The sequence below is a fragment of the Trichechus manatus genome, unplaced genomic scaffold, assembly GCF_000243295.1.
Source record: "Trichechus manatus latirostris isolate Lorelei unplaced genomic scaffold, TriManLat1.0 scaffold00014, whole genome shotgun sequence".
Lineage (NCBI taxonomy): Eukaryota > Metazoa > Chordata > Mammalia > Sirenia > Trichechidae > Trichechus > Trichechus manatus.
The window spans coordinates 25,127,053-25,141,576 of NW_004443950.1; the positions used below are offsets into that span (position 1 = coordinate 25,127,053).

Sequence of the window (14,524 nt, forward strand, 5' to 3'; positions counted from 1 at the left end):
GGGCCGGGGCAGGCTCGCGGCAGTGGGTGTGCGAGCGCACGGAGCCCGCCGGTGCGGGCGCCGGGATGCGACTGCAGGCACTGGGGCCGGGGAGCAGCTCCGGGCGCGCGCGCTAGCCGGGGTGCGGCGAGGGCTGCCGGGCGGCGACAGGCACGTTGCAGGCATGCACTGGGGCCGCCTTTGCACAGCCCGGCTGGGCAGCACTTTGGCGCTGCCGTGGCGCGGTGCAGGGTCCCGGTGGCCGGGACATGGGCAGTGGCCCCGGAACCAGGCTGGCACCGCTCGCTGAAAGAGCCCTTAGCTGGGCTTGGGGAGGACGGGTGCCTGTGTCGGCCGTGCGCGACGTGTTCGTTCTTTCTCTTTTTGTGCCAAGGTTTCCCTGGGCGGGCGCACGATGCGGCGGGCGGCGTTGCTGGTTCGGCGGGGCTGCTGCTCCCGGACCCCGAGCCCCTGGGGCCGAAGTCAGAGCAGCGCAGCCGCTGAGGCCTCGGCGGTGCTCAAGGTGCGGCCCGAGCGGAGCCCGCGCGAGCGCATCCTCACGCTCGAGTCCATGAACCCGCAGGTGAAGGCGGTGGAGTACGCGGTGCGGGGACCCATTGTGCTCAAGGCCGGCGAGATCGAGCTGGAACTGCAGCGGGTGAGCGCGGAGCCGGGGAGCCCGGGGAGGCCAGGGGCGCTGCTGCGGGAAGAGCGGCTGCGGTCCTCCGCTGGGGTTCGAACACCGGCCTTCCCCCACCCCATGCCAGCTCCTTCATTCTGCCACGCTTGGCTAAAACGAGAGTGTCCTCCTGTCTCCCTGCACCCACTGGTGCCCGGCACCTGGCATGAAGTAAGGCCTTCGATACAGTTCACGTGTTGAATTGAATTCATCAATTGTAATTGAGCGGCCCACGGTGCCAGGTACTGAGCGTTACGTGGCTGCTGTGCCCGCGCGGAACCAGGATCCAGAAGGGAGAGAAAAACAAGAAGTCAGTAAAGAAAAAAACAACAGAGTTGCGGGTAGTGAATTTAATGCTTCGAAGAAATTAAATCGGAGGAGGGGTGGGGCTCTGAGGAGAGTTGAGTTTGTTCTGGAAGCTTTTTCTCTCTCTGCCTGCGACCTATTGCCAGTAATGGTTCCCTGACAAGAGTGGGTGGGCTGGGGAAGGGGTGTGGAGGAGAGTCCCTCAGCTCCTTCAGGCCCTGTGTTCTCTGTCCTGAGAACACAGTAGCCTGCAGGCTGTAGTGAAGGCTTGGGCCCTCTGGGCCTTGATAAGGAGGCCCTGGGACTTTCTTCGTTTTGGTGGCCGACCGGCTGAGATCTTGGCTTGAGTTCACAGCTACGTGTAAAGTGGCCACACACCCAGGAGTGCTCTCTGCCTCCCGACAACGAAGGTGGCTGTGGTGGGTGTAAGAGATGCCCCTGTGGGATACCAGAGTTCTAACCTGCGTGGACTTTAGAAGGCAGAGTCAAGAGGGGTTATCTAAAAAAGTAAACACTCCTAAGATTTGTAAGAAGCTGATGAAATAGTCACCCAGCTGCTTGCTGAAAATAATTCTGACCCAGAAATAAGGGGTGGGGGCGGGGTGCTGCTCCTTGATCTGACTTTCAGAGGCAGCAGATCCCAATATTTCAGGGTCAAGGTGGTCACTTAGTGTCCCTTGAAAGCCTGGCAGAAGCCATGGTGAACACTTGCCCCCACTCTCCTGGGACATTGGGGCTGTGATGAGCTCATGACCTGCTGATACCTCATTGGGACACCAGGTTTTGCTGACTCGAAACAGTGAGCTGGACAAATCATAGTCCGACGTTTTCTTCCAGGGCTAAGTTTAAAGCTTGGCCCTGGAGAAGGCTGGTTCCATTTTTGTACCTCCCTGGCTTAGAGGTGGGCCGGGAGCAGGAGACACGTTTTTTGCTCTGCTCCTTGTTGACACCTGGCAAGCTGGAGCCAGCCCTCCTTGAGGCAAAGGCTCCCTGTTAGAGCTGGGATTAAATTGTGCTTGGTTTATCATTTTACGGATGATTTCTCCACTTCCAGAGCTGGCAGTTTTCCAGGGATTCTCAGACCTTTTGCTAAATGACAACTTGCATGTGGGGCTGTCTTTGACTTGAGGGAGCTGACTGCCATATTGTTCTCCGGGCCTGAGCCTTACCCCCTTTCCCTGCCCCAATTCTTTAAGGACTGGTGGCATTTTTTAGCAGGCAGAGAAAACGAGAGCATTCCAGATGGAAACAGTGCTATGAGCAAAGGCAGGAAGCTGGGGCAGTTGTAGGCCTTGGGGGAAGGGGGATGGTGCTGTTTGGAGGGCGCTGTCTGGTAGAGGGATGCTGGAGATGGATGAGATGGAAGCAGTGGATGAGGGGCTTGTGTGCCAGGCTCAGGTGTGTGTGATGTGTCCTGGTGGGAAGTGGGGGAACCAGGACAGGTTTTCCAGCAGGGGTGTGGCTTGATGATGGCAGACAGGCAACTTCTTGGTCATTTAAGCTAGAAGCATCCTTTGGCTTCTGAGACATCCCCATATTCCACCCCCGAGTTAAACCAAAAACCAAACCCATTGCCATCAAGTCGATTCCAACTTACAGCGACCCTGTAGGACAGAGTAGAACTGCCCCATAGGGTTTCCAAGGAGCGTCTGGTGGATTTGAACTGCAGACCTTTTGCTTAGCAGCCAAACTCGTAACCACTGTGCCACCAGGGTTTCCACCCCCGAATCAGTCAAGAAATCGTTTCTGTCCACCTGCATTCTCTGACGCTTTCTTCCTGAGCTTATCCCTTCTTGTTCTTGCTTGATGGAGTCTCCGTTGCTCAACTCTAGGTGCTGGAGATACTGCTCCAGCCAGGCCAGCATACCAGCTGCCAGCTGTTGTCGAGTCGATTCTGACTCACGGTGACGCCACGTGTGTCAGAGTAGAGCTGTGCTCCACAGGCTGATTTCAATGGCTGATTTTTTCCTAAGTAGATCAGCAGGCCTTTCTTCCGATGTGCCTCTGGGTGGACTTGAACCTCCAACCTTTCAGTTAGCAGCCACGCACATTAACTGTTTGCACCTTTAAACATTTCCTTCCCGGGGAGACAACCCCTCTCCACTTTGCTAGGTTAAACAATGCCTCTTCTGAAAAAGCCATTATTTTCCCAGTTTTTTCCTTTTTTTTTTTTTAAGGGGTGGGGGGCCTTTGTCTTGACACAGCTTCAGTTTTTCAACCTCTGTATTGATTTGTTGTCATCAGCACTGGACTGATGTTATAAGGAGCTCAGTTTTATTGGAGATGGAATGGCCGAGGGTTTATAGGGAACAGGATGACTTGGGATGAATCCCATATTCTTTCTGGGCCTGAGTTTCTCCAGTCTATAAAAGGAGAGAAGTGAGCTTGCTGGGCTCAGAAGTCCCCACCTGCTCCGCGTTTTGAACCTCCTTGTCTGTCCAGGACGCCCTGAGGCACCCGTTATGGCCCCTGGTGGGGCACGGTCTCTGTGCTGCCTTATGGAATGTGTCACCAGATCCTTTGCAAATAGCATGGGCTGTTTGGTTGGACACGTGGCTTTGGTGTTTGATTTTGGGGTGGCTGACCAGCCTCATCCTGTCCTTGCTTCTCTGACGGGAGAGGAGGAAGCTCAGGAGAACCTCGGGGCAGGAAGGTGGGCTGAGTGGGTGAGAACGGGACAGTCTCCCCCCGCCACCTGCTCTGTGTGTTTTCAGGGAGGCCCTGTTCCTCCCTGACAACAGCTCCAAGGGGGAGAACCCGTCTTAGCTCTTCAGATCCTGTGCTTCTTGGGTGTTCACTGGGAGCAGCACTTAAAATAAGCTGCAATTAGTAGGAGTTTTGAAAAGCTCTGTCAGCTCTTCCTCAATCTGCTGCTTTTTCTCTTGCTTTGTTGGGGGAGGGAGGATCGGAGTAGGTACAGGTGGAGATAGGAATGGCTTTACTTTTTCCAGCTGTAAAAGTCAGTATCAAACCCATTGCTGTCAAGTCGATTCCAACTCATAGCGACCCTGAAGGACAGTATAGAGCTGCCCAATAGGGTTTCCAAGGAGCGACTGGTGGATTCAAACTGCTGACCATCTGGTTAGCAGCCGAGCTCTTGACCACTGCGCCACCAGGGCTCCAAAGTAAACACACACACACACACACAAAAAAAACCATTGCTGTCAAGTCGATTCTGTCTCATAGAGACCCTGTAGGACAGAGTAGAACTGCCCCCATAGGGTGTCCAAGGAGTACCTGGTGGATTCGAACTGCGGACCTTTTGGTTAGCAGCCAAACACTTAACCAGTATCCACTAGGGTTTCCAAAGTAAACACAGTCAGGGCAAAATATTCAGAAATGGGATTCAGGAAAGGGGACACTGATTAGCACTGTTATCATCAATGTGTGTTGCATCCAAACAGGCGGTTACGGAGGTGGCAGAGCACGGGGCTGCAGTTGGCTAAGAGCTGAGACTGGAGCTTCTGGAAGGGCCAGGCATAGGTGGGGAAGTCTCCCTGATCATTTACTTTAGCGTTTAGATGCTACTTTAAAATAAACAAGTTTATTACGTAGGCTTCTAGCGGGAAGGACCCTGCACCCACCCACCCTGCATCACACAGCCCTGCCTCCAGGGCTCTACCTGTGCTGGGGGCGGGGCCTCAGGCAAGTCGTTTCACAGCACCTTGACCGCAGTTGACTCTTCTACAAAATAGAGCCAATTTATTTCTCCTAAAGCCTGGTTTCACAGTCAGTTGTAAGACTTTGAACAGCTAGGAGCCAATTAGAACTCTAAAGAATCTTTGTTCTCAAACTGATAAAGCGACCTGCTATACCAAGCTCCCTTTTCTTTACCTCCCTCCTCCCAAGTCTCTGTGGGTCTGGGAACTTGTTCTGTGGGCTTCCTGTTTCCTCCCTAGGCCTCAGCCTTACTGTCCTGAATTATCCTGTTTGGTGCTCATTCAAATTCCATCCCTGCTTCTGCCTTGCAAGTCTTGGCTTCTCCAGCTGACCTCGGATTTCCAGGTCTCCTCCTACTCTGGACATGTTATCAGGAAGGATTGGTCCCTGAAGGCGGACATCATGATTGGTAACATAGAGAGGGCCAGCGAAAAAGAGGAAGACCCTCAACGAGATGGATTGACTCAGCGGCTGCAACAATTGTGAGGATGGCGCCGGACCAGGCAGTGTTTCGTTCTCTTGCACATCGGGTCGCTATGAGTCGGAACCCGACTCGAAGGCACTTAACAACAACAACCCCCTCAGGACTAGGTCCAGCCTTCCCTGCTCGGGTGGTTAGGAAACTCGACCCTTGGAGCTCCCACCTAATCTTTTAATCACGGGGCGTGTAGAGCTGGGGCTCTGGTTTCTTCCAGACCAGACCCTGTGCTGAGTCTGGGTTTCCTCAGCTGTGAAATGAAGCTGTCTTCAGGGAATGTGGGGTCTACCTGGGTTTATCTCTGGGGCCTCTTTTAGAGCTTTCTGTATGGCTTCCTGCCTGCCCCGGTCCCCATCCATCACTCCTTTTGGGTTGGGGACTCAGGGCCTTTTCACTCAATGTTCCTGGGGCTGTTGTGCCCTGGCTCCCACCCCCTGCCCAGCCGCCTTCACCATGCCCACTTCTTATTCTTCACCAGGCTGGCTGCCACCAGCCTTGTCTGCCTTGCTCACGCTTGTCACCAGGGCATGGGATCAACAAGTATTTGTTGAATGAGAGGTGGGAACTCTGGGAGTAACCCCCCCCCAGCCTTCCTGCTCACATGTCGCATGGATGACAAGAGGAAACACGTGCCATTAGCATCACCCATCTGCCCTTGAACCCTCATATGGTGGTGCTGGAGCTGTGGGCTGGGAAGGACATCATAGATCTGTTTTCTTTCCCTCTGAAGGGCGCAGTGGTGGTTCAGGGCAGAATTCTCGCCATCCGTGTGGGAGAGCTGGGTTCAATTCCAGCCAGCGGTCCCCATGTGCAGCCACCACCCGTCTGTCAGTGGAGGCTGGTGTGTTGCTATGACGCTGAACAGGGTTCAGCAGAACTTGTGGACTAAGATAGACAAGGCCTGGCGATCTGTTCCTGAAAATCAGCCAGTGAAAACCCTGTGGATCACAAGGGTCCTATCTGCAGTCGATCGTGGGGATGGTGCAGGATCAGGCAATGTTTGGTTCTGTTGTGCGTGGGGTTGCCATGAGTTGGTGGCAGCTAATGGCTATAACAACAACGCCCCATGAACTATGCCATCCCTGGGTGTGGGAGCCTCCTCCCCTTCTCCCTACCTGCGCCTCACTGCTGGGAAGGGAACCCTACCCAGGTAGGGCCTTCCTTAGCTCAGCACCACATGGGGAAGCAGTGCTGGGTGCATTAGACAGGTGGGCTCTACGGTGCTATGAGAGGAAACCAGGACACTACATGCTTGTTAGTCCCTCTGAGCAGGCAGGGCCCTGGGGACAGGGCGGAGGTGAGGTCACCATTGGTGTGTCTACCAGGCCTGGACGACTCACCATGGGCAGAAGTCTGCCCCAGGCCCTTGGTCTTTGCCAGCCCGTGTGTGGACCTTGAGTGACCATACGCAGGAATCTACCTCGAATGGTCTCTGTGTAATGGTCCTTGGCTGGGTAGGCTGTCCCTTGCCCCTTTTCCATTGAGGCAGCCAGTTTCCCACCCTCAGCTCATCCATCATAGCAAAGTGTCTGCAAGTGCCAAGAGCCGAGAAAAGAGATGCTCAGTTTTCCCAGGCTCCTTGTCGACAGGCCCTGAATCAGTTGAATGGTGCAGGGGGAGGACCCGGGGAAGGAACGTCCGGGGCTCTGTTCCAGGCATTATTCTCGCCCTGTAACGGGCTGGCTGAGGGCCTGCAGCTGTGTGTTGGCTCCTGGCCCTGGAGTCTCTGACAGGTTCATTCCCTGCTGAAGAAGGGGCCATGTCCATACTATGGAAATTGCCTGCATTCAGCTGGCCAGGCCTGGGGGCTGCATCAAACCAGTCATGCTGACAGAGGGCCCTGTACCAGGAGCCCAGGCAGTGCCAGGGGGTGGGTCTGGCCTGCCCCTCTGCACACTGGCCAGGGCAGCTGCCCCTACCCCCAGCCTTCTTGGCCCCTCCCTGTGGAATGAGCCCCGAGACTGCACGCCCATAGCCCTTGTCTCTCCAGGGCACCTGCTGTCTCCCCTGGCAGCGTCCTGGTGCAGTGGGCAGTGTGGTATGCCTCACCCTGGCTCTCTGGACTTGAAACCCCTGCTTCCCAATGCCCTTGGGAATGTCTTCCTCCATGTTGACCCTCCCTGAAGAACTTGGTAGAAAACCAAAAATCCGTTGCTGTCGAGTCCATTCCCACTCATAGTAACCCTATAGGACAGAGTAGACTGCCCCATAGGCTTTCCAAGGAGCAGCTGGTGGATTCGAACTGCCGACCTTTTGGTTAGTAACCGAGCTCTTAACCACTGTGCCACAAAAAAATTAAAAGACCATCTCTTCCCTCAGAAACATAGCTTTTCAAGACTTATCAGCCCCGGACTTGCTTGTGAATGCCCAGGACCATTCCTGGGGTGCCCTCTCAGCGCCCCCATGCCACCTTGCTCCAGAAGTCACTAAAGAATTTCTGTGTGGGAGGACCTTCGGGGTTGGAAGCTCCTAGTTTTCTAGTGGGGATCCCGGGCTAGGAGGCTTGTTTTACGGTTGCTTTCATCTCTCAGGCTCATCGGTTCTTGCTTAAGCTGTATGGTACTGATTTTTTTAAAAACGCCAAGTTTTCTAAAGTTGATTTCATTCACACATTCCATGAAATGGAGAAAAAAGACCAACTGTCCAAACCATAGAAATGTACTGTTTAAATTTGTGTTTGGGGTGCCTTTGGGGAAAGGGCAGCTGGCTCTGTCACCTCTTGTTCCATCCCCTTCTTCCTCCGCTGTGACCTTCACAACCTCATTCCGGGTCTGGATTTGTAAGATGGTGATATTTGGACTCTGCCAAGTGATTTCACACTGTTTGTCTCAGATAATCCCTTCATCACCCTGGGAGGTCATTGAAGCTGTTGCTAACCAGTGGCTAATTTTGTTTGGATTTTCCAGGGAGGCGTGAGGAACGCCCACATAGCCGGATCCCACCCGTCTTTCCTGCCAAACCCCAACCTCCTCTTCTGCAGGGCCGGGGTGTCCTTCCGCTGCCTCTGCAGTGGTGGTGCGAGGGTCTCCACGTCCCTCCTCCCTGTGATCCCTTTTCTGTGCTAAACACATTACTCAAGCAGTGGCTTCAATTTAGCTCATCAATCAGGCCTTTCAGCCCTGGTGCTTTTTTAACAAACGTGAAAATCAGCCCACATTCTTCTTCCTGCTAAGCCCAAGTTGCAAGAGACAACCCCGAGACTTGGGTAGCAGCTGACCGGTGTGTTGTGGGGTGACGGTAGCCTCAGGTCCCTGGCCGTCGACTCATGCTGTTGAGGTGGAGCTGTGCTTGGGGGTGGGATGTTGGGGCTGGTGGGAGTCTCTCTGATGTTTGGTGTGTTCTGCTGTTGGCCCCTGCCTCCTTCCTGCCACGTTCGCCCAAGAGCCTCCTTTTAGACATCCCTGTGTGGTGACAGGCCAGCCATGTACCTGCAGCTACCTCAGGATGTGCTCTTCCGGCCTTTCTGGAAAGTGGGAAGCAGTGGAGTATAGTGACTGGGAAGAGTGAACTCGGGAGGCTGGCTTCCACTTACTGATCAATTATGTGACCTTGAGCAAGCTGCTTAATCCTTGGAGCCTCAATTTTCTCGGCTGTAAAATGGGATTAATAACAGCTCTCCCTCCTGGGGTGGTTGTGAAGATTACACGGGGCCAGGCCCCTGCTCAGGCTCAGAATAGTAGTGCCTATTGACGAGCACCCGGGGGAACACCCCTGGCCTCTGGAGTGCAGGGTCTGAGTGACCACCTGCTGCCTTCTCTCTGCGCAGGGTATCAAAAAACCATTCACTGAGGTCATCCGCGCCAACATCGGGGACGCCCAGGCCATGGGCCAGCAGCCAATCACCTTCATCCGGCAGGTGAGCTGGCCCTTGGAGCACGGGCTGCTGGGAGAACTAGGAACCGAAGGCCGGCGGGGGGCCCGCATGGGGTTATAGGGCCAGCCAGCTCCTCTCACCTCTGCCACCGGGTCCCTCCAGCCCTCTTGGGACACAGCAGACACCAGAATCCCACAGGGAGGGTTCAAGTAGTACTCTTCCCCCCGCCCCCACCCTAGTCCCCGACGCCCCAGGTTCTCCCTCAGCCTCCTCCCTTTTCTGAGGTTGTCTAAGATCCCTAAACCCATGTCGGGGTTGGTGTGGTGTACACGGGGGTTCCCAGGGCGTCCTCCACGGCTTCCGGTGCTAGACGCTGAGTTAGGAGCTTCTCAGCAAGGGCACTGGGGGTGGGCGGCGCCCGGGGGAGGCGATGAGGGCGCGTGGGCCGCGGGGCGGCGCGTGGGCCGCGGGGCAATGGCTTCCTGGCTGAGGGCGACCGGGTCTGAGTGTTGCTCGCTAGCCGGCTGGCTCTGGGCGAGGGGAGCGTGCCAGATCTGCTGAGGCTGGCCCAAAGGAGGCGCCGTCCTGCCCTGCTGTCGGGTGGGGGGCTTGCCCCGTGCTGAGGAGGGGGCAGGAGCTGGGGCGCCTCCGCCAGCAGGGCCTGAGGGAGTTTTCACAGGGCACTGGGGCTAGCGCTGAGGCTGGCCCACCGTGCTTCCTCCCTTTTGCCTGTGGCTGCTGCTGCCCCGCAAGAGCGTGGCGGCTGCCGTGGAAATCGAGTCCCCAAGCTGGGCCCAGAATGGGGAAATGGACCCGCCAGACAGGGAAAAGGAGGGGCCCTGCCAGGGACGTGGAGGCGGAACAAGTCCCCACTGTCCCCCAGGCCACAGGGCAGGAACAGGTGCCTGCTGCCTCAGCCTCTTCTGGCTGGCAGGCCATTTCCAAATCCAACTGCCCTGGCCACGGCACGCGCTCCCGCCACTGCTGGCTTCCCAGACCCTCTCCCACCTCCCCTGGTCTTCACGGTGCCCCGTGCAGAGGAAGATAAGCCTGGCCACCCGCAGCCCCCGGCTGGGCTCAGAGCCCTGAGGCCTGCCTCCCTGGTGCTCCTTGCTGGGCCCCTCGGCCCTGCCGGCTTAGACCTGCCCCCGAGCCGGCCGACTGCACCTTGGCACACGTTTCCTACTTAATCCTCGGGACTTGTGGGGTGAAGGTGATTTTCTCTGTTAACAGAGATGAGGACACTGACCCGGTTTGGAGCTGTGGCGAGGATGGGGGAGCCCAAGAAAAGGGGGTGGGGGAGCAGAGCTCAGGCTGAGTACAGAGGGGCTGTGCAGCCCTGCTCCTGCCAGCTGGAGTCCCTTGCCCCTCAGGCCTGGCCCCTGCTTGGAGACCCCTGATTCTTGTGGCCTTGGGTGTGTGAGCCCGCTGTCCTTTATGGAAGGGTTGGTTGGGGCCAGGGGCTGATTCACAGCCTCCCTCTGTCCCGCGACTCTGCTTCTGGCAGCCCACCCTTGGCCCAAGCCCAGGCCGAGGTGTCATGCCATCTCCCGCTCTCAGCATCTCCCCACTGGTTACGGAGATCCCGGTGCCCCCCCCACTCCCTCAGCTCCCCTGGTCCTGAGGGGCCTGAGCACTCGTGGAGGTTCACTGACCCTCAGCGTCTCATCTTCCCACATGTCCTGCCCCATGTCGCCTGTTTCCCCCCCTAGCGATCTGGGGTGGAGGTGCTAGAGCCCGGCCTCCCTCTGTTTCCCCAGGTAATGGCACTATGCACCTATCCTAACCTGCTGGACAGCCCCAGCTTCCCGGAAGATGCGAAGAAACGCGCCCAGAGGATCCTGCAGGCTTGTGGTGGGAATAGCCTGGGTGAGGCCCCAACTTGCCCGGCCCCAGAGGGCATGAAGCCAGCGAGTGTTCCCAGAGGGGGCCTGGGCCAGCTGGATGGAGGGTGATGCGTGTGCGTGCGTGCATGCATGCATGTGGGGGCCGGCTGTGTGCAGAGAATGCAGAGCAGTGTTCTCAGCTGGGCCTCTGGTTTGCAGAGCTGCCCACAGACAGGCAGCCTTTCATGGATTGGGGCACTTCAGGCTCAGGAGCGTCTGTGCGTTGCTGGATCTGAGTTTTAGGCCTGGGAGCCAGCTTCAACAGAGGAGCTTTCCACCAGAGGAGACGGTTAACCACAGGACTGGCCTCAGCAGCAGGAGGCCCAGTAGAAGCAAAGGGCACACCTTGGTCCAGTGTTCGCCCCTCCGTGGCCCCAGCACACCACCAGGCCCTGTCTGGGGGCGTGCCAGCTGTTGGCAAGGGGACGCCCGAGTTCCCTCTGACTCTTCACGCCCTGCCCTTTTTTTTTTTTTAATTTAGAATTTCATTAGAGATGAAAGGTGAAGACTTCTTTTCCTTTTTTATAATTGATTTTTTAATTGTGGTAAATATATACATAGTAAAACATTTGACATTTCAACGATTTTCCTGTGAGTGGTTGGGTGACATTAATTATGTTCACCTTGTTCAACCATCTCTCCCTTACCCATTCCCAAATTATACCATCCTCCTTAACAGAAACAGTGTCCCCTGAGCACTGAGTCCTCCTTTCCCCCACCCTCGGTAACCGCTAAGAAGCTTCGGGCTCTGTACACTTGCCTTTTGTACAGATTTCCTATACGTGGGCTCTGGCTCCCTTTTTACTGCTTCCTCCAGCCTGACTCTGCACCCTTCCATTTTCCTGAGTTCCCATCACCCTCCGTTGAGGCCCCCCCCAGCTCACTGCCCCGTTACCCAGGGCTCCAGGGTTCCAAGCACGGGAGTGGGAGGACTCCGTGGAGGGGACGAGGAACTTGGCCCTGCAGCGGTGAAAACAATGCTGTCTTCACTGCTGAGCTGGATTTCCAGCCTCGGGGCCGCTGGCTCTTTATTCTCCTCTCATTTCTTTCATCTGCTTGTTTTTGCCCCTTTTCTTCACCCAGTCCCTACACGGGGAATCCAGCTTCCCACGCCCCGAGGAAGCCAGTTGTTCTCAGAAGCTTTTTTAGGACGGTACCCTGGTGTTCTGGACGAGGCACGGGGAACAGGGCAGGGACGCTTGTGGCTTGCTCAGCAGGGGATCGGCCTCTCTTTCACCTCCCTGCCTCTCCCACTCCCCGCATTTCTCTGCTCTGCCCGGTGTTGTGAGCCCTGTGCCCACTTCCTGGCTGCAGTCACCCTGCCAGCCCTCTGAGTCTAGGCACGTCTTCAGTGGTGTCCCTCTCCGGAAGGGGCCAGCCTGGGTGGTATGTGGGGCCCGTGGCCTCGTGTGCCAAGGCCTAACCCAGAGGCTGGCAGACAGCAGCCCAGCAGCCTCCATGCAGCCCCAAGGGGAAGGTGCTTCTCAAAGCTCCCGTGGCCGTGGGCCCAAGGCCCCTGGAAGCCCTGACCAAGAGGCAGGGGTGGGAGGAGTTTGCCTTCTGTGTGTCTGATGTGAGTGGAAGGGGCAGGGGGGTCTTTGTTCCTCTGTGCTGAATCAGAATCGTCAAGTCTTTGCAGCTGTGCCAGCCAGGGCTGGGGAAGTAGGGGGTGGGAGGCTGTGTCCGTGTGAATCCCCTACTGGGGTGTTGTAACAAGAGCACGGTGGCTTCTGGGGTTTTGTGACCCGTGCCGAGTTCTGTCACACGAGCTCCTGAGCACAGGTGAGGCGGGGGCCTCTGAGCCTGCCCTCTGCCACGACCTAGGAAGTACTTTGCAGTCAAGTTGGGGAGGCAGGGCTTCCTCTGTATAAAATAACTGGAGAAATTATAGGTCAGGAAACCAGTTGAGAATAGGGTGGGATCTTTAAGACAGGTCTCCTGGGGACAGACGAGAGCTGAGCCTTGAAGGATCAGTTCATTTGGAGCAAAAACAAACCTGGAGCCTGCTTGGAAGGATGGAAGGTCTGTGGTCTATAGAAGCAGGAAGCTTGCAATGACAAAGGCCTGGGAATTCAAGGGAGCAGGTAGGATGGAGACAGAAAGGAGGGGAGGCCTGGCTGGGGTGGGATGGACAGGCCCCATGGAGCAGAGGGGAGGGCATTGAAAAAAGGCAGAGGGAAATAGGGAGCCCTGCAAGGTTTCTGAGCAAGGGAGCTCAGAAGTATCACATAAATTACCCAGTGGAGAGAAGAGTCCCTAAGGCCAGCATTTGCCCCTCCTACCATTTTTAAATTTACAAAATATTTCAAACGTATTCAAATACTCAAAATAATGTAACAAAAGCCCTTGTACCTACCGTTTAGATTTAACACATATTAATGTTTGCCACTGGGCATCTTAGAGGATTGGCCTACAGCTGGTCAGAGGGCTGAGCCCAATGCCACACAAAGAGGCTGAGGCAGAGCCGGGCTAGTGCTCTTTCAGTTCAGCACATTTAGCTGGGTGTCTCCTGGATGCCAAGCCCTGGAATGATGTGTGTTAAGGCCCCAGAGAAGAATCTAGTACTTTCTGGAGCCCACACTGCCTCCTGGTAATGGTCTTGGAAGGAGCAGGCTGGTTCTCTTTAGACAGAGTATAAAATCCAGAAGGTATAAAGGCATATACAGTGAAAACCCTTCCCCGTTTCTGACTGCCAGTCTCCTGTTCGCTTCCCCAGAGGATCCACCTCACTAGAGTGCAGCTCCTTCTAGAGAGATTCTGTGCATGTGCAAGCACTCTCTAAGTCTTTTTAAAAACAAATAGTGGCCTGATGTTTTAAAAAATGTTTTGTTGGTATAACATAGAGTAAAATGCAAAATACTAGTGTACAGACTGAGTAATTTTTACACACGGGCACACCTGTGTAACTACTACCCAGATCAACATATCGAATATTTCCAGCACCCCAGAGGTGCCTTCGTGCCCACTTCTCGTCAACCCTCCCCCCCACCACTGCTCTGACTTCTAGCACCATAGATAAGGTTTTCCTGTTTTTGAACTTAAACAGTGGCTTTTCACCCGAATGGCAGCCTAAGGCTATTGTTGACATGTGGGGCACGCCCAGCAGCCCCAGCAGTCTGTGGTTGGTGATGGTCAGGACTCTGGCTCCCGGGGCTAGCCATGCAGCAGGCAGTGCCATTGTGGGTTAACACGAGTGAGAGCCCCATTTCTCAAGCTCTGTGAAACCGTGGGCAGGCCACGGTGATAGTAAAAGCATAGGAATGCCAGGTCTGATGACTGACGTTGTCACCGAACATGTATAAATCCCCAAGAGCAGGGGCAAAATGAGTATTGGTTAGAAGCCAGGGCTTAGAACAGTGCTTGACATATAGTACAAACCAAACTCGCTGCCCTTGAGTCGATTCCAACTCATAGCGACCCTACAGGACAGAGTAGAACTACCCTGTAGGGTTTCCAGGGAGCGTTTAGTGGATTTGAACTGCCGACCTTTTGGTTAGCAGTTGACTCAGTAAATATCTACTCATCTCAGTAAATAGATGAGTAGATGGATGGGCAGACGGATAAGTGGATGGGTGGGTAGATAGGATAGATGAGTGGATAGATGGATGGGTGGGTGGATGAGCAGGTGGGTGAATGGATGAGTAGATGGGTGGGTGGGTACATTGGGTAGATAGATGGGTGGGTAAGTGAGCAGATGGGTGAATGGATGTGTGGATGGGTGG

General features: G+C 55.5%; 1 protein-coding gene across 1 annotated transcript in view; it reads left to right on the forward strand.

Annotated features, from left to right (window-relative positions):
* The first annotated feature begins 394 nt into the window (after positions 1-394).
* The window catches only part of GPT2 (glutamic--pyruvic transaminase 2), a 32,531-nt gene continuing 18,401 nt past the window's right edge, over positions 395-14,524 (forward strand). The window contains exons 1-3 of the mRNA XM_004371631.2: positions 395-637; positions 8,869-8,958; positions 10,677-10,785. Of these exons, the coding sequence (XP_004371688.1) occupies positions 395-637; positions 8,869-8,958; positions 10,677-10,785 (442 nt within the window). The remainder of the gene's footprint in view (positions 638-8,868; positions 8,959-10,676; positions 10,786-14,524) is intronic.